Below are 17,437 nucleotides of genomic sequence, written 5' to 3' on the forward strand. Positions count from 1 at the left end.
GATTATTCATGTGGTTCCCCGTCCACTGCAGACAGTACTGCAAGCTCCCCTGGGAGGCTGATGCTGGAAACCTGAGCACAGGCCTGCGCAAAGCTAGTATCCAGGGCAAAGCCAGTAGGCTCATGAGCTCCAAGAGGATGCATCTCCAAGTTGCTCGGTGGTCTCTGTGGCTCTGGGTGTTGCGGCCCAGTGGAAAGGGCTGTGGGAAGCCAGGCCACACTGCTGTGTCCCCTGGCTCCTCTGGCTGGAGCTGGGAGATGGTGGTAACAGCGGTCCTTACCTTTGCAGTGTCCGTCGTAATCAACCTGGATTTTGGATCCAGTGAGGCAGGCGTCTCGATGCAGCTCACAGTGGTTGAGGTAGGTCTTGCCGTTGCTGCCGCACACAGGCCTCTTGTGAGGTTTGCATTGCTGAAACAGACCCGAGCAGGAGGTCTGTGCAGTCAGGGTGCCAATGCACGCATACGTGCACGCACACACGCACACGTGCAGCTTGTGGGGACACCCTGGTAGGGAGTCTCAGCTCTGGCATCAGTGACTCTCCCCCACTCAACGTTGGAGGAACCCCATCATTTTGCAGCCCTGCATGGCCCTCTGTGCTGATCCTGGATCATCTCCTCTACTCAGTGAAGAAATAGACCACCCTGACCCTATCAAATCAGCAGGAAGGGCATTTTATTAGAAGTCAGGAATCTGGACGCTCTATCACCTTGGAGAAAGTCACTCGATGTCTTTGCATAATCTCAGATCCCTTAAAATGCTGACATTCTATGACATGAGAGCCAGAGCTGAGAGCGGGGAATGTGGAGACTCACAGGCAAGTGCATAGACATGTGTGTGAGCGCACACACACTCACACACCGCAATTCTTCAGTTCTTCTGGGGTTTAACTAGAAGGATCTTTGCTCTCTCTCTTTGTATAGTATTTTGGGGCCATTCTCGCAAGGGCTGTTGTGAGGCAGGGCTGGGGACACCGGGTCTTTGTGAAGTACTGCAGAGAATCATTATGGACAGGGAAATGGACTAAAGCTCACTTGGCAACTTGGGTCTACGTTGGCTATTTAAAGGGCCATGGTCACAGGCAAGCTCAGTTTCTTTAGACTTTTGTGGTTTTTGAAAGGCGGTAAGGGGGAAGCAAGTTCAGCTCAGCCCTGATGAAGGCACCAAAGCAAGAAAGAGCAGATGCAGTAAGAAGAAACACAGAACGCTGGAGCTGGAAGGCAGCCCCGCCTCTCGGATTTTAGATGAAAATACCAAAGTCTGGGAGGACAAACTTTATTTAACCAATATTTATTATTGAGTTCTTACTAAATGATCTACATGCTGGGCAAACATGGTTTCTTGTCTCCGCAGCATCCAGTGGCAACTAACTTCCTCGAGATCACACAAATATATGAGGTCAAGGTGCGACTGGATGCTCACGTCACCACACAGTGGCCAGCTGCACATCTGGGGAGGGCCTCCTAAGGCTCCCGATGGATCTGGTTTTCACATTTCTAAGTCGGGGGACTTCCCTTCTGACACAACGGATCAGATCTTCATCTGGGGACTAAATTAGGTGTATTTATTTGCAGAAAGGCAAATATATTTCTAGGCTTGTGTTGGTTTGACAGAAAGGAGAAGAAAGGTGTTTATGTTTGTCTGAAGAGTGAGAACTTGTCAGAATCCTGCTTACAAAAGAAGTCTTTCTCAAAAGCTCACATTGCTTTTTAAACCTCATTAAAAACAAACAAAACCCTCTAAAAAAAACTTTGTTTCTTCTAATAGTGTTCTAAAAGCGTGCATATCCTTTGGCTTGGCAAGCCCTAGTGGGAATCAATCCCGTAGACGTACAGGCTGCAGCACCTAAGGGTACGTGCGCAGGGATGTTATTATTCGTAGCGGTAAACAACTCAGGAAACAACCTGAATGTCCACCTATGGGAAAATTATTACATAAATATGATGTTATTACAAAATATTTATTATGATCCCATTTTTTTATAAAATGGGGGGAACCGTATACATTTATAGTAACAGAAAAACAAGTGGAATAAGATATATCAAACCATTAACACTGATCATCTCAAACTAGTCAGATTTGAGGGTTATGGGGAAGATCATTAATTTTAGGTTTATACAAATGTCTGTATTATTTGACTTATATATAAACATTATTAAAATTTTGACTTAAAAATCTTATAAAACTAAACATTTTTTAAAAAAAGAAAGAATATCCCTGCATTCACATCTGGTTTTTAACTTCTGGGATGAAAATCCCTTGTCCTTCAGAGAGACAAGGTATGCTTTTATACAGATGATGAAATTGTTGGCCCTGCCCTGCTGACTAGCCGTGCCAGCAAGGGAGCCAGCCATTTGGCCTTGGCTACTGTCCTCTAGCTTCTGACCTCAGGACTTACCTCAATGCAGAGGCAGGTGGGCTCTCCCTTCTCTGTGACTGCACATTCCCGGCCGGCTCCACAAAACACATTGGCGCAGATCTTTGATTTGCTCTTTAGTTCTTCCTAAAACACAAAATCATAAAGGAAACCACGTCACGGAGATGAGCCTGTCACAGCATAAGCCAATGGCGGCAGTTACTTTCCAGACTCAGGTCTTGGTCTGGAGTTGCAGCTCATGGTGGTGGAAGGGTCCTGAACAGCTAGAAGCTGTCCCCAGGAGTCAGCCCCAGACTTGCTGGCACTGCTCCAGCCCAGGCCTGGCTATCTCGGAGTCCCTTAGATTGTTTCTTAAAGAGCAAGAGACTCTTATGTGTTTCCTTTCCTTTAAAAATGGCTACTCAACACCCCTTGTATGTCAACACTACAGTAAAGAGCTATAAAGGCAGTCTCTGTCCTCAAGAAGCTCCATGACTCTCTGCGGAAGCTCCCAAATACAGATTTAGCAAGCAACATGGAGCCGGAGGGGAGAAGGAGGGCGAGCATTAAATAAGGCTTTCTGAAGATAGGATGTCTTAACTAATTCCTAGAGGATGAGAAGAGCAAGCCAGACAGACACAGAGACATGTGAGAGAAATATGGCTATCTGAAGGACCAAAATCCCCGAGTCGTGTGCAAGGTAATATATTTCAAAAGGCCAAAGAAGAATAGCTAACCCATCGGGAACGTGGATTTGCTATTATTCCATATGGTCTTATTCAGCCCCTGTCCACATCTGCCTCTGGCTTCAAGACCAAGAGAGCCAAACCACCCGACAGACAGCAGAATTATCCTCAAACTACTTGTGGTCAGACATTCCTGTTCAGACGTGCACAGCAGAACCTACAGGCAGGGAATGGTCCCAGCCTATGCCACTGAAAATGAGAGTGTCTGTAGGCACTAATCTCTCGGTGACACATTGCTCCCTCACATTAATTGGTGGCTAAAAAGCAGCCCCACCTCATTTGTTCACGCAGGCCAGCAGCAGTGGTGGCTGAACAAAGGAGAATGCGAGTCCTCCAGCCTCTGTCTGACTGCTGAGCAGGCAGTCACCACAGGCCTCCCGGCCCCCGCCCACTGGGGTAGCACTGACTGTCACAAAACCAACAAAGATGGCAGGAGCTGTGCTGGGGTCAGTAAAGGCAGAGGAGGAACCGCAGATTCCACCCCTCAGACCGCGTCTACCATGTCATGCGGACAACTCACACCCACATAGCTTGTAATACTAAAATTCTCGTAGTCGGTAAATATTTCATATCTAAGAAGAGGTCAAAGAAAACAAAAGACGTAGATATTGAGAGCTGAGGGCTGTGCCCAATACAGCTGGTCTGCTGCCACCTGGAGGCTGCTTTGCAAACTCCGCGTTATTATTGTCTCGCCTCAGCCATCTTGCCTGTCATGCAGGGATCCCATTGGTCCAGACACTCTCTCCATGCTCACATTTCATTGGTTCATAGGCTGTTGCTAAACCCATTCTTTTTTGGATGTTGCTAAGGCGAATGCAATAAAGCTGGCAAGCAGGGAAGAAAAGAGGAAGTAATTCCCAGAATGCTGGGGTGACTAGAGAGCTGTTGTTTCCTAAACCAGGAGTGGAGATAAAATCGAGCATATTCTCCAGGCAGGGCCCTCCTCACTGTGCCTGGGAAGGGAAAGCAGCTCTAAAAAGGAAGAGGAAAAAGCTATTGCTGACCAGTGTAAAAAATCTCAGATTAGACCACCTTCTCCTCTCCCTTCATGAAACACCATTCTAGCCAAGAGACACAGACAAATGAATGCATAAAAAGGCATGCCCTGACACTGCCTACACTCAAAAGACACAGCGCACAGCTCCCGGGGAAGACCTTTTACCACTTGCCTGTGAGTCTGTAACTAGCCACTTTAATTCCTTGAACCTCAAGTTTCCTCATATGACAAATAGGGGTAAATACCAGCCCTGCCTTGTGAAGATGAAACAGTGTATCTGGAAGGGCGTCATAAGCTGAAAAGCAAGCTTCCTGCAGAACAGCGTGTGGCACGCACAGAGCTTCTTTCACCTTCTGTTGCTGTGTTCAGTGAATATTAAAATATTAAAAAGGAAAGCTTTTACTTCCAGGTTGAATTCAACCCAAGTCATTTTTTCAGAAATAGTTCTCCAAAATCATTTGAAGAAACACTCTTTTTTTTTTAAAGATTTTATTTATTTATTCATTCAACAGAGATAGAGACAGCCAGCGAGAGAGGGAACACAAGCAGGGGGAGTGGGAGAGGAAGAAGCAGGCTCCCAGCAGAGGAGCCTGATGTGGGGCTCGATCCCATAACGCTAGGATCACGCCCTGAGCTGAAGGCAGATGCTTAACCGCTGTGCCACCCAGGCGCCCCAGAAACAGACACTCTTTATGTAAAATATAAAGCCTCATATTTGAACAGTCCAGTCAAATTTACAAAATGTTTCCACACATACGATTTCATCTCACTGTATGAACAACCCTGCAAGGACATGTGTATTATTAACCTCATTTTACAGGAGAGGGAACTGAAGATCAGAAAGGTCAAGTGACTTGCCCAAAGGTCCCAAAGCTAAAACTGAGAGGAGCTAGGATTCCAACCTGGATCTTCAGACAACAGATGGGTAAGTTCCCATTTATAAAACCCGGCACTCGGCTAAGTGATTTGGATTATACGTTGTCTCACTTAAGCCCTGGGATAACACCATGAGTTAGACATCGTAACGTTCCCTGTTTCATAGACGAGCGAACTGAGCCTTAGAGGTTAAATAACTAGAACATGACAGAGCTAAGATGCCACCCAACCAAAGGGAAAGCAGTTCCTTTATATTTGATTTACTTTCATAGCCAGAAAATTAAAGGTTATGGAGATAATGATAGAGATGTGATTTGCATAATTAGCTAATGTGAGAAAGCGCTTACAAGTGCGTCAGAGCTAGATTTGAATTCCCACATCCCACCTCTGCTACCTACTTGTCATGGTGATGGGCAAGGTACTTTCTTTAGACCTCAGTTTCCTCACGTGTGAAATGGGACCACTCATCCCCGCGAGGGGTGTGTGAGCCCTATAGGAGAGGCACTGCCCGCAGCAGGGTGCCTGACACAGAGCTGAGAGCTGCTGTGGTTACTGCCTCTCAGACAATTTCCCCACTGAGTGCCGTCCCCACCTCGGTTGTCATGTCCCCATCCAGCCTCCCTTACCCTGAAACGATTATACTGAGAGCGGGAGGACTGACCGAATGGAAAAAACCAAGGGCTGAAACCAGCCTCCTTTCCCCTTTAAGACCAGAGAGAAAGGGGGGCCACGCTAGTCACACAAGCGTTCCTCTTTGCAGGTGGCACATCTGTCAATAGGTGGCAATCTCCCTCTTTGTCTTGCAGAACCCGACGCCGCAATGCGGAGCCGCAGCCCTGGCTCTCGGCTCCACCCTCCCAGCCCGGGAGTGAGGGGCAGGAGGTGGGAGAGCAGGGCGGGGCGAGCACCCTACAGCCACCGGCCGCAGGTACAGAGAACGGGATTTTTGCCTACTTGGGAAAGAATGTTCTACCTGAAGCCCTCCATCCTCCCCAGTTCTTCCCATTCACAGGCGTGCTTTCATGCAGAAACAACAATGAAAATTTTCTACTTAGAGGTGGCCTCTTTGTACCATGGAAAGCCTTTCTCCAAGCCCTATCTTGGGGGGGGAAAGGGATGTCAGGAGCACCCCTGAGGCTCCTAGAAAGTTCTTTAGCATGGTGGGTGATCTTACCCCTCTGGTGAGTGGAGGAGAACATCTTGAGAGGAGATGTATACGGCGTAAACATGCTCCCGGGACAGGGCAATCAATGGCTGCCTTTTGGGGAGGGGTGTGGTAAGTTAGGCAGAAAAGAGGCAGGGCAGCAGGTGACATGGAAGGTGTCCCTTCCACCTCAGCAATTCTGACTCAAAGTGCAGGGCAGCCGGGATGGAGAGAGGCTGGAGCCAGGGGAACCTGACACGTGGAAGGTCGTGATCTAGTGGGGGTGACAAGGGCCTAGGGTCCAATGCTAATATTAATGAGTGCACCTACAACTGAGCGAGGCTCTTCACAGCTATCTCTGTCCCCAGAGTGTCTGTACAAGTTTCCATATTTTTAGACCCATCTAACAGATGGGGAGGAACTTAAGAGTCAGAAGAGCTCTGTGACATACAGCGGCCACATAATGAGGGGGAGCTGAGTCAGGACTGGAAGACAGGTCAGCCTGACCCCAGAGCCTCAATTTCCCTTACAAGGAACAGTCAAGGGAAGGAGCTGCAGGCAGAGGGGACAGCTACAAGGGCTGGCACAGGGAGAGGCCACACAGCACAATGCAGTTCTTTTAGGAATTAGGTCCAAAGCCTATAGGAGAATTTCATCTAGGAGTAGATAATCACACTGGCATATGAATTTGCTCTAGGAGTGGGAGGTCATAGGTTTACAAACCCCTAAGTCTGAGAGTACCTGTGAAAATGTGATTGACTGAATGGGGTTGGGGGGCGCTGTTCTGGAAGTGTGGACAGATATGTTGATAAAAGTCGACAAAATACTTGCTTCCAGTGGAGAAACACTGGGGTTCTAGCTTTGACTTTCTCCATCATCTCCCTGACCGGCTTCCTTGTTGTTTTCATTACGCACTGCAAGCCATGCTCTGGGGCTTTGGTCTCATGGTTAAACTTCACAATGCAAACTCCCCTTGGTAAAAGACTGACTGGGAACACTGCTAACTTTTACTAGAGGAAACACTTTCTCCCTGAGCAACTGTCAGCCTGACGATAATAATACTTTATACTAGTACAGCAATTTCAAATAGTCTGTAATTTTCACTATCACTTTTAATTCTCAAAACCCTTTAGGATAGGCAGGCAGGGGTCAGCTCTAAGGCACTTCCAGACTTAACATCCAATGATGAAGAAGAAACTGAGGCTCACGGCTACACGTGACTGGTCCAAGGACTCACAGTTGCAGAGCTGGGTCCGGGCCTAAGGTCTCCAGACTTTAATTCCAACGCTCTTTCCACAAACCACTTTGCCTCATTACAAATCAAAGCTAGAAAAGGTGCTGCTGTGGATCCAAGATCTAAAAAAATAAATTAGTTTTGCAATTAAAAAAAGATCCTTTGCCAACAAAGTGCGAAGCAAGTTATTTGTAAAACCACCAGAAGAGGTGATGGTGTGTAGGGATCTCTGGGCCGACAAGCATTAAGTCTGAACACAAACTACACTTTGAATGTTTAAAAAAAAGTCTTCTGAAGTAGAACAATTTCTGGAAGAACAGTGTGCTTTGGCAGGGGAGGCAGCTTGCAAGCAAAACCATAAAACTGTCAGCTTAATATATCATCATTTCACTAAAGTGAACTGGGTCAGCTCTGTACCCCCCCCATCCTTTTCCTCCTTTTCCAACTTTCTTTTCGAAAAAAAAAAAAAAAATAGCCCTACTTAATGCCAAGGTGGAATTTTGGCTCCACTGGCCACTATTTTGTGACAGAGTGGCTTTGTTGACATGAGAAAGGCTCTCCTTGCTTTGCCAGAATTAGTCATGGAAACTTCACAGGAACACCAGGGCCCCTCAGATACGCTGCTGAGCACCATGGAGCTTGGGACAAAGGAATTCACAGAGCTGGGGAGAGCCGGAGGAGGCCTGGGTGGGGCCCAGGGTGGGACGCTGGCTGCTCTCAGGCGGCGTTCTGGAAGGGAACCCAGCAGCACAGGCCTGAGAAAGCCAAACCTCTTTAGGACCTCGAAATCTAACTGGAGTGCCATTTGACCTTGTTCAAGTCTCTCCAATTCTTTTGCTCTGAAAAGGAGTATCTTGCTGCATCCCACGTACGCTAAGGAAAGAGGTGGAAGGCGATTTCTGGCAGCTGTTCTGAAGCCCGTGGCAGGAGCCTCTGCATCGGCAGGGACAGTGAACCTCCCTAGATGTGCTCGCAAACCATCCCTCTGCTCAAGGTGAACACACCAGGGCCAGATCCAGGTTCGATGGATCCTGAAGCTTCGACAATCTGAGGGGCCCTCCCTGAGAAAAACAATACATGATTATGACTGTGACATTGGGCTCGGGGCCTTGTGAGTAAGGTCTGAAACTCAAGCTTAATTAGCTCACAATAAATCTGACTCTCCACCTACCCTATTATTTTCTTCATAAACAAGAAGGCTTTGGGGCCTTCAGTCTCTTTAATATTTTATCCATGTATAGCTTATCTCAAGTGAACTCCAAGTGCCTGCACATTTTGGCTACTGATACACCCACCAGAATGTCCTGCCTGAGAAAATCCTCAATAAATGTTTTTTACGTTAAATTTCACCAGCGGGGGTGGGGGAAGATTCAAGTTAATGCCAATGTCAGTGGCCAGTGACAGTGGCTCTCAGAATGTTTGGGGGAAGATGTGGCTGGCCTTCATGACGTCAAAATAAGGGATGCATCACCCCAAAAGGATTAGCTTTAAGATAAAAAAATCAAAAATCTATTATGGACCTGTCATTGAAGAACTACCTAATTCTCCTTTGTATTTCTTTTTTTAAAAGATTTTATTTATTTATTTGACAGAGAGAGAGAGAGAGAAAGCACAAGGAGGGTGAGCAGCAGGCAGAGGAAGAAGCAGACTCCCTCATGAGCATTGAGCCTGGTGTGGGACTCGATCCCAAGACCCTGGGATCATGACCTGAGCCGAAGGCAGAAGCTTAACTGACTGAGCCACCCAGGTGTCCCTTTTGTATTAATTTCTATGTTTAGCTTCTATCACAGCTTATGGGATAAGATGTTCCTGACATTTTCTTCTCTTTACATGATAATGTATTGTGTGTCTAGAAATTACTACTTTCAAATTGGAAATGGGACAAGACTAGTTACCTTAACCATTGTCTTATGGATTCTGTCACATTCTCTGTGTTTGCCTTGTCAGACTGGAGGATCTGAACTGCCACCTTCACAGGGAAGCCCCCTCACTTTCCCAGCTGCACATTCAGTATCTCTGGGATGCCTCCCACTCCATGTACTTAGGTCTTTCTTGAGGTGGCCCAGCCCCAGCATGGCAGACTAGATGCTTGGTTTCTATATAATGCTAAGTTCAGTTTTCTGTGAGGGCCTTGTCCAGTCATAGTAGAAGAATAGCAGCACTTAGGACACACAGAGTTGGAAAGATGTCAGGCCCTTTCATCCGGGACTGAGAAAAATCGCACACGGGTCTATGGGGTCTGAGGAGTCGTCCCTGTTGGCAGTGAGGAGGCTCTGACTCCAGCACCCCAGGAGGGCGCTTCTGCTCTCATGCCCTCAGAGCATGGGTCACAGTGATGCACTGGGATGGCCCCATGGAGTGCCATGCTGTCTCCCCAACTTAGGCACATCCAGTGACTCCACTCTGACTGACAGTGTCTACCAGGCTCCCCAGTATCTGTCTACAGTTCTCAGAGTGATCCCTGGGAGTTTCTAAGATATCCTGTCTGTCTTCCTAAGAAGTGCTTTTCGTAAGGCCCCCGGCTGTACAATTGTACCCTTCAGTTTCTTTAAAATTCCTTGGTGGGACCTTTTAAGCCAAACCACTTTTTGCCCTGAATTAGTCTGTTGGGTTTGACCACGGTATTCATTTTCCATTTTCCCACCATCTGCCTAAAACTTGTCTGCTATAAAGGACAATGTTGGGCCACGGATAGTCCTACAGTCTTCTTCAGTAAAGGCCAGGGCAAGTAATTAAAATCCACTACGGAGCATATTTGATAAATGCCTATAAAAAAACCCACGAATGATAATAGCCTGTGACCGGTGTGATGCAAGCTCCATGTAATAAACCCGAAGGAGGGCAGGATGTGGCCTCTACCTTCTCAGGAGTTTCTAAACTCATAAACCAGATCAGTGCAGTCCTTAGTGAAGGGGGCTGCTGACTCCAGCAGATGGGCTTCATGGATGAGAGGGGACGTGAGCTGAGCCCTAAAAAATGGTACGATCTGGATAGAAAAACTGTAGGTTTTTGAGCAGGAGGGTCTTAAGACCAGTGGGTTGAGGCAGAACTGGGGGCACAAGGAACCTGGGTAGAAAGTGCCTGGGATGATGAAAGTCTCATGTATGGTGGTGGCATGGATACAGAGAAGGAGAGAATTCAGGAGAAAATTCTAAAGAACGAGATCTGGCAACAAACCAGATAGAAGAGGGGAAGGTGAGAATCCAGAGAACTGCCAAGATCCTTGGCTTTGAGAGCCTAAAGGTCGGCAGTGTGTCTTCCGAGTCAGAGACCAGGCAGAGACCGAGCGGGGGGTCGGTGATGATGAGTCAGTTATGGACTTAAGTCTAAGGGGACAGTACAACATCCCACTGACAGCTGAAAATAAAGGGACTAGAGAAGCGCATCTGGACATGATCCATGTAGAAGTGAGAAACGGGGCCAAGGGAATGAATGAGCTCAGGAAGAAAGGCTGGGAATGGAGGGCTGAGGGTGGCCAAGGAGCAGGAAGAAGAGGCTGCCTGCAGCCCAGCTGGGGCTTTCTGCAAGCCAGAAAAGGTGTGTTCTCCTCTAGGCAGATGTGACCCCGGGCCAGGTTACAGGGCTCAGCAAGCAGTGCAGGCTGGATTTCAGCCCCCTTCACCTCCTCATGCAGTGAACAGCCTGCACAACCGTTACAAGGGCTCTGAAGGCAAAGCAGACAAGAAAACAGAGCAGGCACACTGAGAAAACTGGGAGCAAAATCAGGACGTCTAGAGAGCTCCAAGAAATGGATGATGAATGCCATTGTATGAGAAATGATTTGGCAAAGGTTGGGATGAAACAGCAAAAAAAAAAAAAAAAAAAAAAAAAAATCTTTTAAACCTCTGTCAAAACCTGAACCAGAAGCCAGACCAGACTGAGGCGGGGAGGTCCTATGTAAGGAGAACTGATACAGGAACCTGGAGAGAGGCCCTGGACATTTCTCTCTCTGCCTTCAATGCTGTGTGACTTAGGGCAAGGTGCTTGACTTCTCTGGGCCTCAGTTTCCCCATCTATAAAAGGAAAAAATTGTAAATGATGCCAAAGTCCCTTAAACTGTGAAGATTCTCTTAACTAGAAAGTGAGATATTTGCCATTTCAGATGTTCTTGAGTATCAAACTTTGATTTCCCAAGGAAGTTAACCTAGATGCCCAAACTAGAGACTGGTAATGTATAGAGCCCCCGTGAGTGTTTCAAGGTTTTTGCTGGGTTTCGGTGGTGGAATTAAAGTTGGCTTTTGTAGTCAAAGAATTTCCATAAGCAATGTCTTTTCACTGTCTCCTGGGTCATGACAGAGGAAATCAGAGGAGAGTAATGGGAACACAGTTGAGTGGCCTGATTTCACTCTTGATTGAATGGTTGGAACCCTCTACTCCCTTTGAATGCCATTAATGACATTTTTATTCTATTTGTGTTTGCCTTGCAAGACGAAAAGGGAGAGAATGGCGAAATTCACATGAGATTCACAATTCTTCATTCCTGCCAAGAACCTGTCACTGAAGTATGTCTGGGACTGCCAGGGCTCACATTTACTCAGCATCCATGCTCTAATTATTTCCACATGTAGTTCAAGGCAAATGGTTGATTAAAAATTAAAAAAAAAATACCCACACACCTAAATCCCAGTACCCTCCACTAAGGGGGTGGGGAGAGAGCTCTAGGGAAACTACGGGAGGCTCAGAGAGAACATTTTGGAAGTGTCTGCTGTAGTGCCAGCCACATCAGCCCAATCCCCACACATCCCCACACATTCCCAGCACTCCATCCCAAGCCAGCCCTCCACCTCCCCAAGCTTCCCCAAGCACTAAACCAAACACAATTCACATTCTTTGAACTTCTGAGTGGAATGTAGGATTTATTCCTGCTTTGGTGGAAGGCCTAAGAGATGGATATAGGCTAAGAGCTACAAGTACTCTCCACCCCTTTTGCCCTGGGCTCTACTGAATTTAGGTAGACTGGGCAGTTCCTGATATCACATCCTAGGGAAGAAATCCAGTGTGCAGAGAACGTGGGTACCTTCCCCAAGCTGGAGAATAGTCCCCACATTTGCAGCTCCTTTCCATGAACCCAATTTGCGTATGGCTCCCCCTAAAACTGAAAGTTAACCCACTGTTCCCCAAGGTGGTTCACATGACTGATTCAGATGCCTGACACTGTCATCTACTGACATCTACTTGGCCGTATTTAACAAGGTCTTCGGCAGTGACTCAGTCTCTTCTTGTCTCCTGGGTAATTTCATTGTTTATGCGGCCTCAAGATCCTTGACCTCCTCACCTCCAGGAAGCCTCACTTCTAAGGTCCTCTGGCTACAGGAAGCTTCAGGAGGAATCTGTGAGTAGAGCAGGTAACTGCAGCAAACTAAAATAAAGGGTACAGGGCTCCTGAGGTCCCACGTTTTGAAATGAAACCTCATTACCCTTTGAAAATGTCAGCACCGTGAAGCATTGTTAGATGCTTCTTTAACCTTCAAATGGGCAGAGAATGTCCCACAAGACCAGCTAAAAAAATAATGTCACCATCTGGGAAGTCTGATTTATTGTCTGAATTACACAAATCCTTCCTGTCCTTCAAGGCTCAGCTCAAGTTACACAACTCCATCCTTGGTGATCTTTTCCTCTTGAGTGGTATGAGCTCCTCCTTCCATCTCTAAACTTTCATTCTTCTCTGTACAAACTCATTTGATCACTTTTTAAAAATGTAATTGATTATGCAGACTTTGTCTTCCCAGCTGAACTGTAAGTTCCTAGAGGACAAAACTTATGTTCTAAAGTCTTTCATAGGTCCAGGCAGAGTACATTGTGCCAGGCCATCAACCTTTGTTGGAAGTATCCAAGGGCAACTGAGCCACACTGCCCTAAGGACCTAGACCGGGGCAGAAAGACAGCCCCTGGGCCAATTCCTCTCCTGGGACTCCCCCCTTTCAGGGTCAGGTTTTTTGTGGGGGAAATAGCCTAAAGACCCCACCCTTCTCCACCAGGCTATAAATATTTAGCCTGTAATTTCCCTAATGAGATACTGTCTTTGACCCACAGAAAGACATTGGGGTTTGTGTGTGTGTGTGTGAGGTGGATAGGAGAGCAATGGGAGCTGGAAATGGATTTCAGCCATTTCCTTTATCCACAATTAATGTATACTCTAGCAGACATGCTGAGGGAATGAGAATGGGAAAAGGGAAAAGAATGGAAGAGGAGGCAATGTGGGAATGTGGGGTTCCTCGCAGGAAGGCAAAATCGGGTGGGACTTCAGAGTGTAGGGTGGGGGTTGCCAAAGGGCAGCCTGACACCTTGGTGACCTATACAAGGGAGAAGCAGAGACAAAGATAAGCAAGAGGGGCCAAGAGAAATTGTGAAAATGGGCCCATTACCCAAGGCAGCTGTTTGTGTTAACTCTCTTCAGGAATGCTGCTCCTACATTGTCCTGAGGTAGAAGGAAGGCAAGATGGTCAGTCTGCCTAGACATGAGAAAGAATAAATTGCCATTACCTTATCCTACCCCTCCCCCACACGCAGAAGGCTCTGGAGGTCTCCAAGCACTCCCTCTGGCTCATCTGCTAGGCTGACCTTACGGTGGGCTGGAATACACTGAAATGGGAGTGGCCAGGGAAGGGCCAGGCCTTCTCTGTGCCCAAGTGTTTTATTTTCCAGGGTGCTGGGCATCTTGAAAAGAACGGTGATGTCCAACCAAGAGCTGAGACCACATAACAGATGGAGGGGACAAAGGGGAGGACAGCAGGGAGATGAGGAACAAAATGGAGCAGGGAAACCCCAGAGACCCAGCAGAGCACAACAGTGTGAGTCTCTACTTTAAAAACACAGACAAAGCCCTGGGACTCTGGGGGCAGCGTGGCTGCAAAGCAGCTGTCAAGTTTCTAGCATCCTGGCAATTATTCTCCAGCCTGTGGAATGCATAAGGGGTTAAAACGCAGCAAGAAACTCCATGCTAAATGAAGTCACCATATGTGTGGCTCCGTATGGTTCTAGGAGGAGCAGACAGATGTAATTAGAAGTTCTGAAGACACTGTGTTGTCATGGTAACTGTTGGCCAGGAGAACCCGGAGTCCGAGGAATACAGTCTTACAAGGAAATGCCAGACGCAGGTGGTGTGCATCGTCCTCAGGCTCCACAGGCAGGGCTGTTCCTCCCCCTTGCCCCGTCCTACACTCTCGGGGACCCTCCCTCTCCAATTCCTCCTCATCCCCACTTCCTATGCTCCAGACAGGCACCCAGAGCAACTCCAAATGCAGATGAAGCATTCCCCTCAGATGGCATCCAAAGGAAGGAATTAAGGAGAAGTCGAATCTTGGGAGTTCATGCAGGTGACATTGTTCTCTGGGCAGTCTCTGGTCCCACGGGCTTTCTAGATCTGAGTGTGGGGATCACCGGGGGAAGCTGCAAGCTTAATTTACATATCACTCTGGAGCCAGCTCCTCTAGGAGGCAGATGCTGGATGGGTACTACAGGACAAGTAGGGGTATGTGAACTTGAGCAGAGGAATGTCTGCTTTTAGTAGGCAACCATGCATTTTATCAGCCAAACTGGAACGCTTTGAAAGTAAAAGGGGACCTTTAAAATAGATATACTTGGACAACAGGCATACTGTGACATCTGGTCACCTCAATTAACAGGCTACCTAAGGGAAAAATTATTAGTTTTATTTTATGGAGTGGAAATTTTACCTGGTGTCTATGAGCCCCCAGAAACCCAGCTATGGATTTTGGGACTGGATTTCCCTAGAGCACAACCCAGGAAAGATGAGAAACTCAAAGAAAGTATGACTCTAGGCATGAACTGCCTGAATCTCTCGATTCAACTGCCACTTGAGGATATTCACAGGGTTCTGCTGTCGCAAAGCTGGGGAACCTGGGCAGATGGGGCCACTTTCCTTCAAAATCTCGGTCATTACAAATCCTTCCAACTGCTTCTCTAAAGAGAGAAACATTCATTTCACACATTGTTGTCAAAGAGGGATGATTCTCTGTGGATTTATGGCAATAATGTGGTCAACGGAGTGGGATCATTCCACAGTAGAGAGACCTAATAAATCTTCCCCTGAAGAGTGGAGGTTTCCAGGTGTACATTCTTACACATTCCTCAACAACTGAACCAAAAACAGTGGCTCAGGGATTCTGTGGTCACAAAACCCAGGGAAAGGTTAGACTCTCCCAGGGAACCAGCAGAAACGACTGTATTTTAGGCACAATATAACCAACCCAGAAATTATGAGAATGCGGTTCAGCCACAAGCTCAGTTACAGAACTGTGGGATTTCAGAGGGTAAGGCCCACCCAGGGTGCATCCCCTAGTATTTTCTCAGGGACTGTGGGAATCACAGCCATTTGATAAAAGTTCCTGGCAGTCCCTTGACAACTGTGACTAGAACTCTGGCTTAAGGATGGGAACCACTGGGGCCAACTTCCCTTATTTACCTGCTCCTAAATGCAGACAGGTCCTAGATACTGGGGTGCAAAACTCTGAGCTTAATGTGGAGCTTCCCCAAGGTTTTGGGGTGGCAATAAACGGCTCCTTACAATCTGTAATCATCAATTAACACCGTTGCTCTCTGCTAAGCATGTATGCGAGGAAGTCCTGACACCCATTGCAGGTCCCCTGCATTTTAATAGTCCAATTCAGAGGAACATTAACCTTTCTGGAACAAATTAAGAACTTGATAAAATCAATCCCTTTGAAAAAAAAAAAAAAACCACTGCAAGCATAAATTAATTCTGCATTTCCTTATTACTGTCCGAAGTGGAACTGGACAAAACCTATTTCCATGCAAGTAACTGAGCAACAGAATACCAAACATCACGTTGGATGCTGGGGACTCAAGGAAGGATAAAGCACAGTCCATGTCTCTAAGCTGCTGACAGTTTAGTTGAGGAGTTGAGGAGATGGGGTACAAATAGATGGAATCTATCTATCTTTCTTTCTTTCTTTCTTTCTTTCTTTCTTTCTTTCTTTCTTTCGAGAGGGAAAGGGAGAGAGAGAGAATCCCAAGCAGGCTCCACACCCAGCATGGAGCCTGATGCAGGGCTTGATCTCACTACCCTGAGATCACGACCTAAGCCAAAATCAAGAGTCTGCCGCTTAACTGAGCCACCCAGGTGTCCCAATACCTGTTTTTTTTTTTAATTTTTACTTTTTTTTAAAGATTTTATTTATTTGTTTGTGGGGAGAGAGAGAGAGAGAGAGAAAGCACACAAGCAGGGGGAGGGGCAGAGGGAGAAGAAGCAGACTCCCCTGCTGAGCAGGGAGCCTGATGTGGGGCTTGATCCCAGGACCCTGGGATCATGACATGAGCCGAAGGCGGATGCTTAACTGACTGAGCCACCCAAGTACCCCAATACATGGAATTTTAAATAACAACACGATCTAATAATTGAAAAGTCAGGACGACATGTAGCTAAGTGTGATTTGTGGTTAAGTGACAAGTGTCTAGAGCAGCCCTGTCCAACAGCAATATAATATCAGTCTCACAGAGGATTTGAAAACTTCTAGTAAAATTTTAGAAAGTCAAAAGAAACAATTATTTTAATAATTTTTTTACATAAGCCAATATAGCCAAAATATTACCATTTCAGCTTGTAACCAATAGCATTAGTGAGACGTTTTACGTGCTCTTGTTCATAGTAAGTGTTTGCTACCTGGCTCGCGTTTTTCACTTACGGCACATCTTACTGACACTAGACACACTGCAAGAGCTCAATAGCCACTTGTGGCTCGCGGCTTTTCCTACTGAACAGCCCAGCTCTAATAAGTTCTGGGTGCTGACATATTACTGAGGGCTGAACTGAGGAGGAGAGTTTAGGTAGAAAGAATACAACTTTCTTTAACTAGGAATGTCTTATATGTGGTGTACATAATCGAAGTCAACAGATAATTGAACACCTCGGTAAGGCAGCATGCTGGGCTGCATGGAGCAGGATACTGAGGTCATGAATATCCAGTCCTTTCAAAACAGGCAGGTGCCGTGGGCACTTAAGCCTAATTCTGGCTCTGGTCTCCTCTAGAAGAGAAAACGCTGCCACCTCCTTTAGTGCTTTGTATGGCTTATCTCATAAAACAATAAGGGGCTAATTAAACTAC

The 17,437-nt window shown here is 46.8% G+C and overlaps 1 protein-coding gene across 1 annotated transcript in view; it reads right to left on the bottom strand.

Moving 5' to 3' along the window:
- Nucleotides 1-17,437, bottom strand: part of FSTL1 (follistatin like 1) — a 52,869-nt gene that overhangs the window by 16,338 nt on the left and 19,094 nt on the right. The window contains exons 3-4 of the mRNA XM_040621307.1: nt 2,398-2,502; nt 281-410 (exon numbers count right to left, since the gene is read on the bottom strand). Of these exons, the coding sequence (XP_040477241.1) occupies nt 281-410; nt 2,398-2,502 (235 nt within the window). The remainder of the gene's footprint in view (nt 1-280; nt 411-2,397; nt 2,503-17,437) is intronic.

This window comes from Ursus maritimus, unplaced genomic scaffold (assembly GCF_017311325.1).
Source record: "Ursus maritimus isolate PB19 unplaced genomic scaffold, ASM1731132v1 scaffold_4, whole genome shotgun sequence".
In the NCBI taxonomy this organism is placed as follows: Eukaryota; Metazoa; Chordata; class Mammalia; order Carnivora; family Ursidae; genus Ursus; species Ursus maritimus.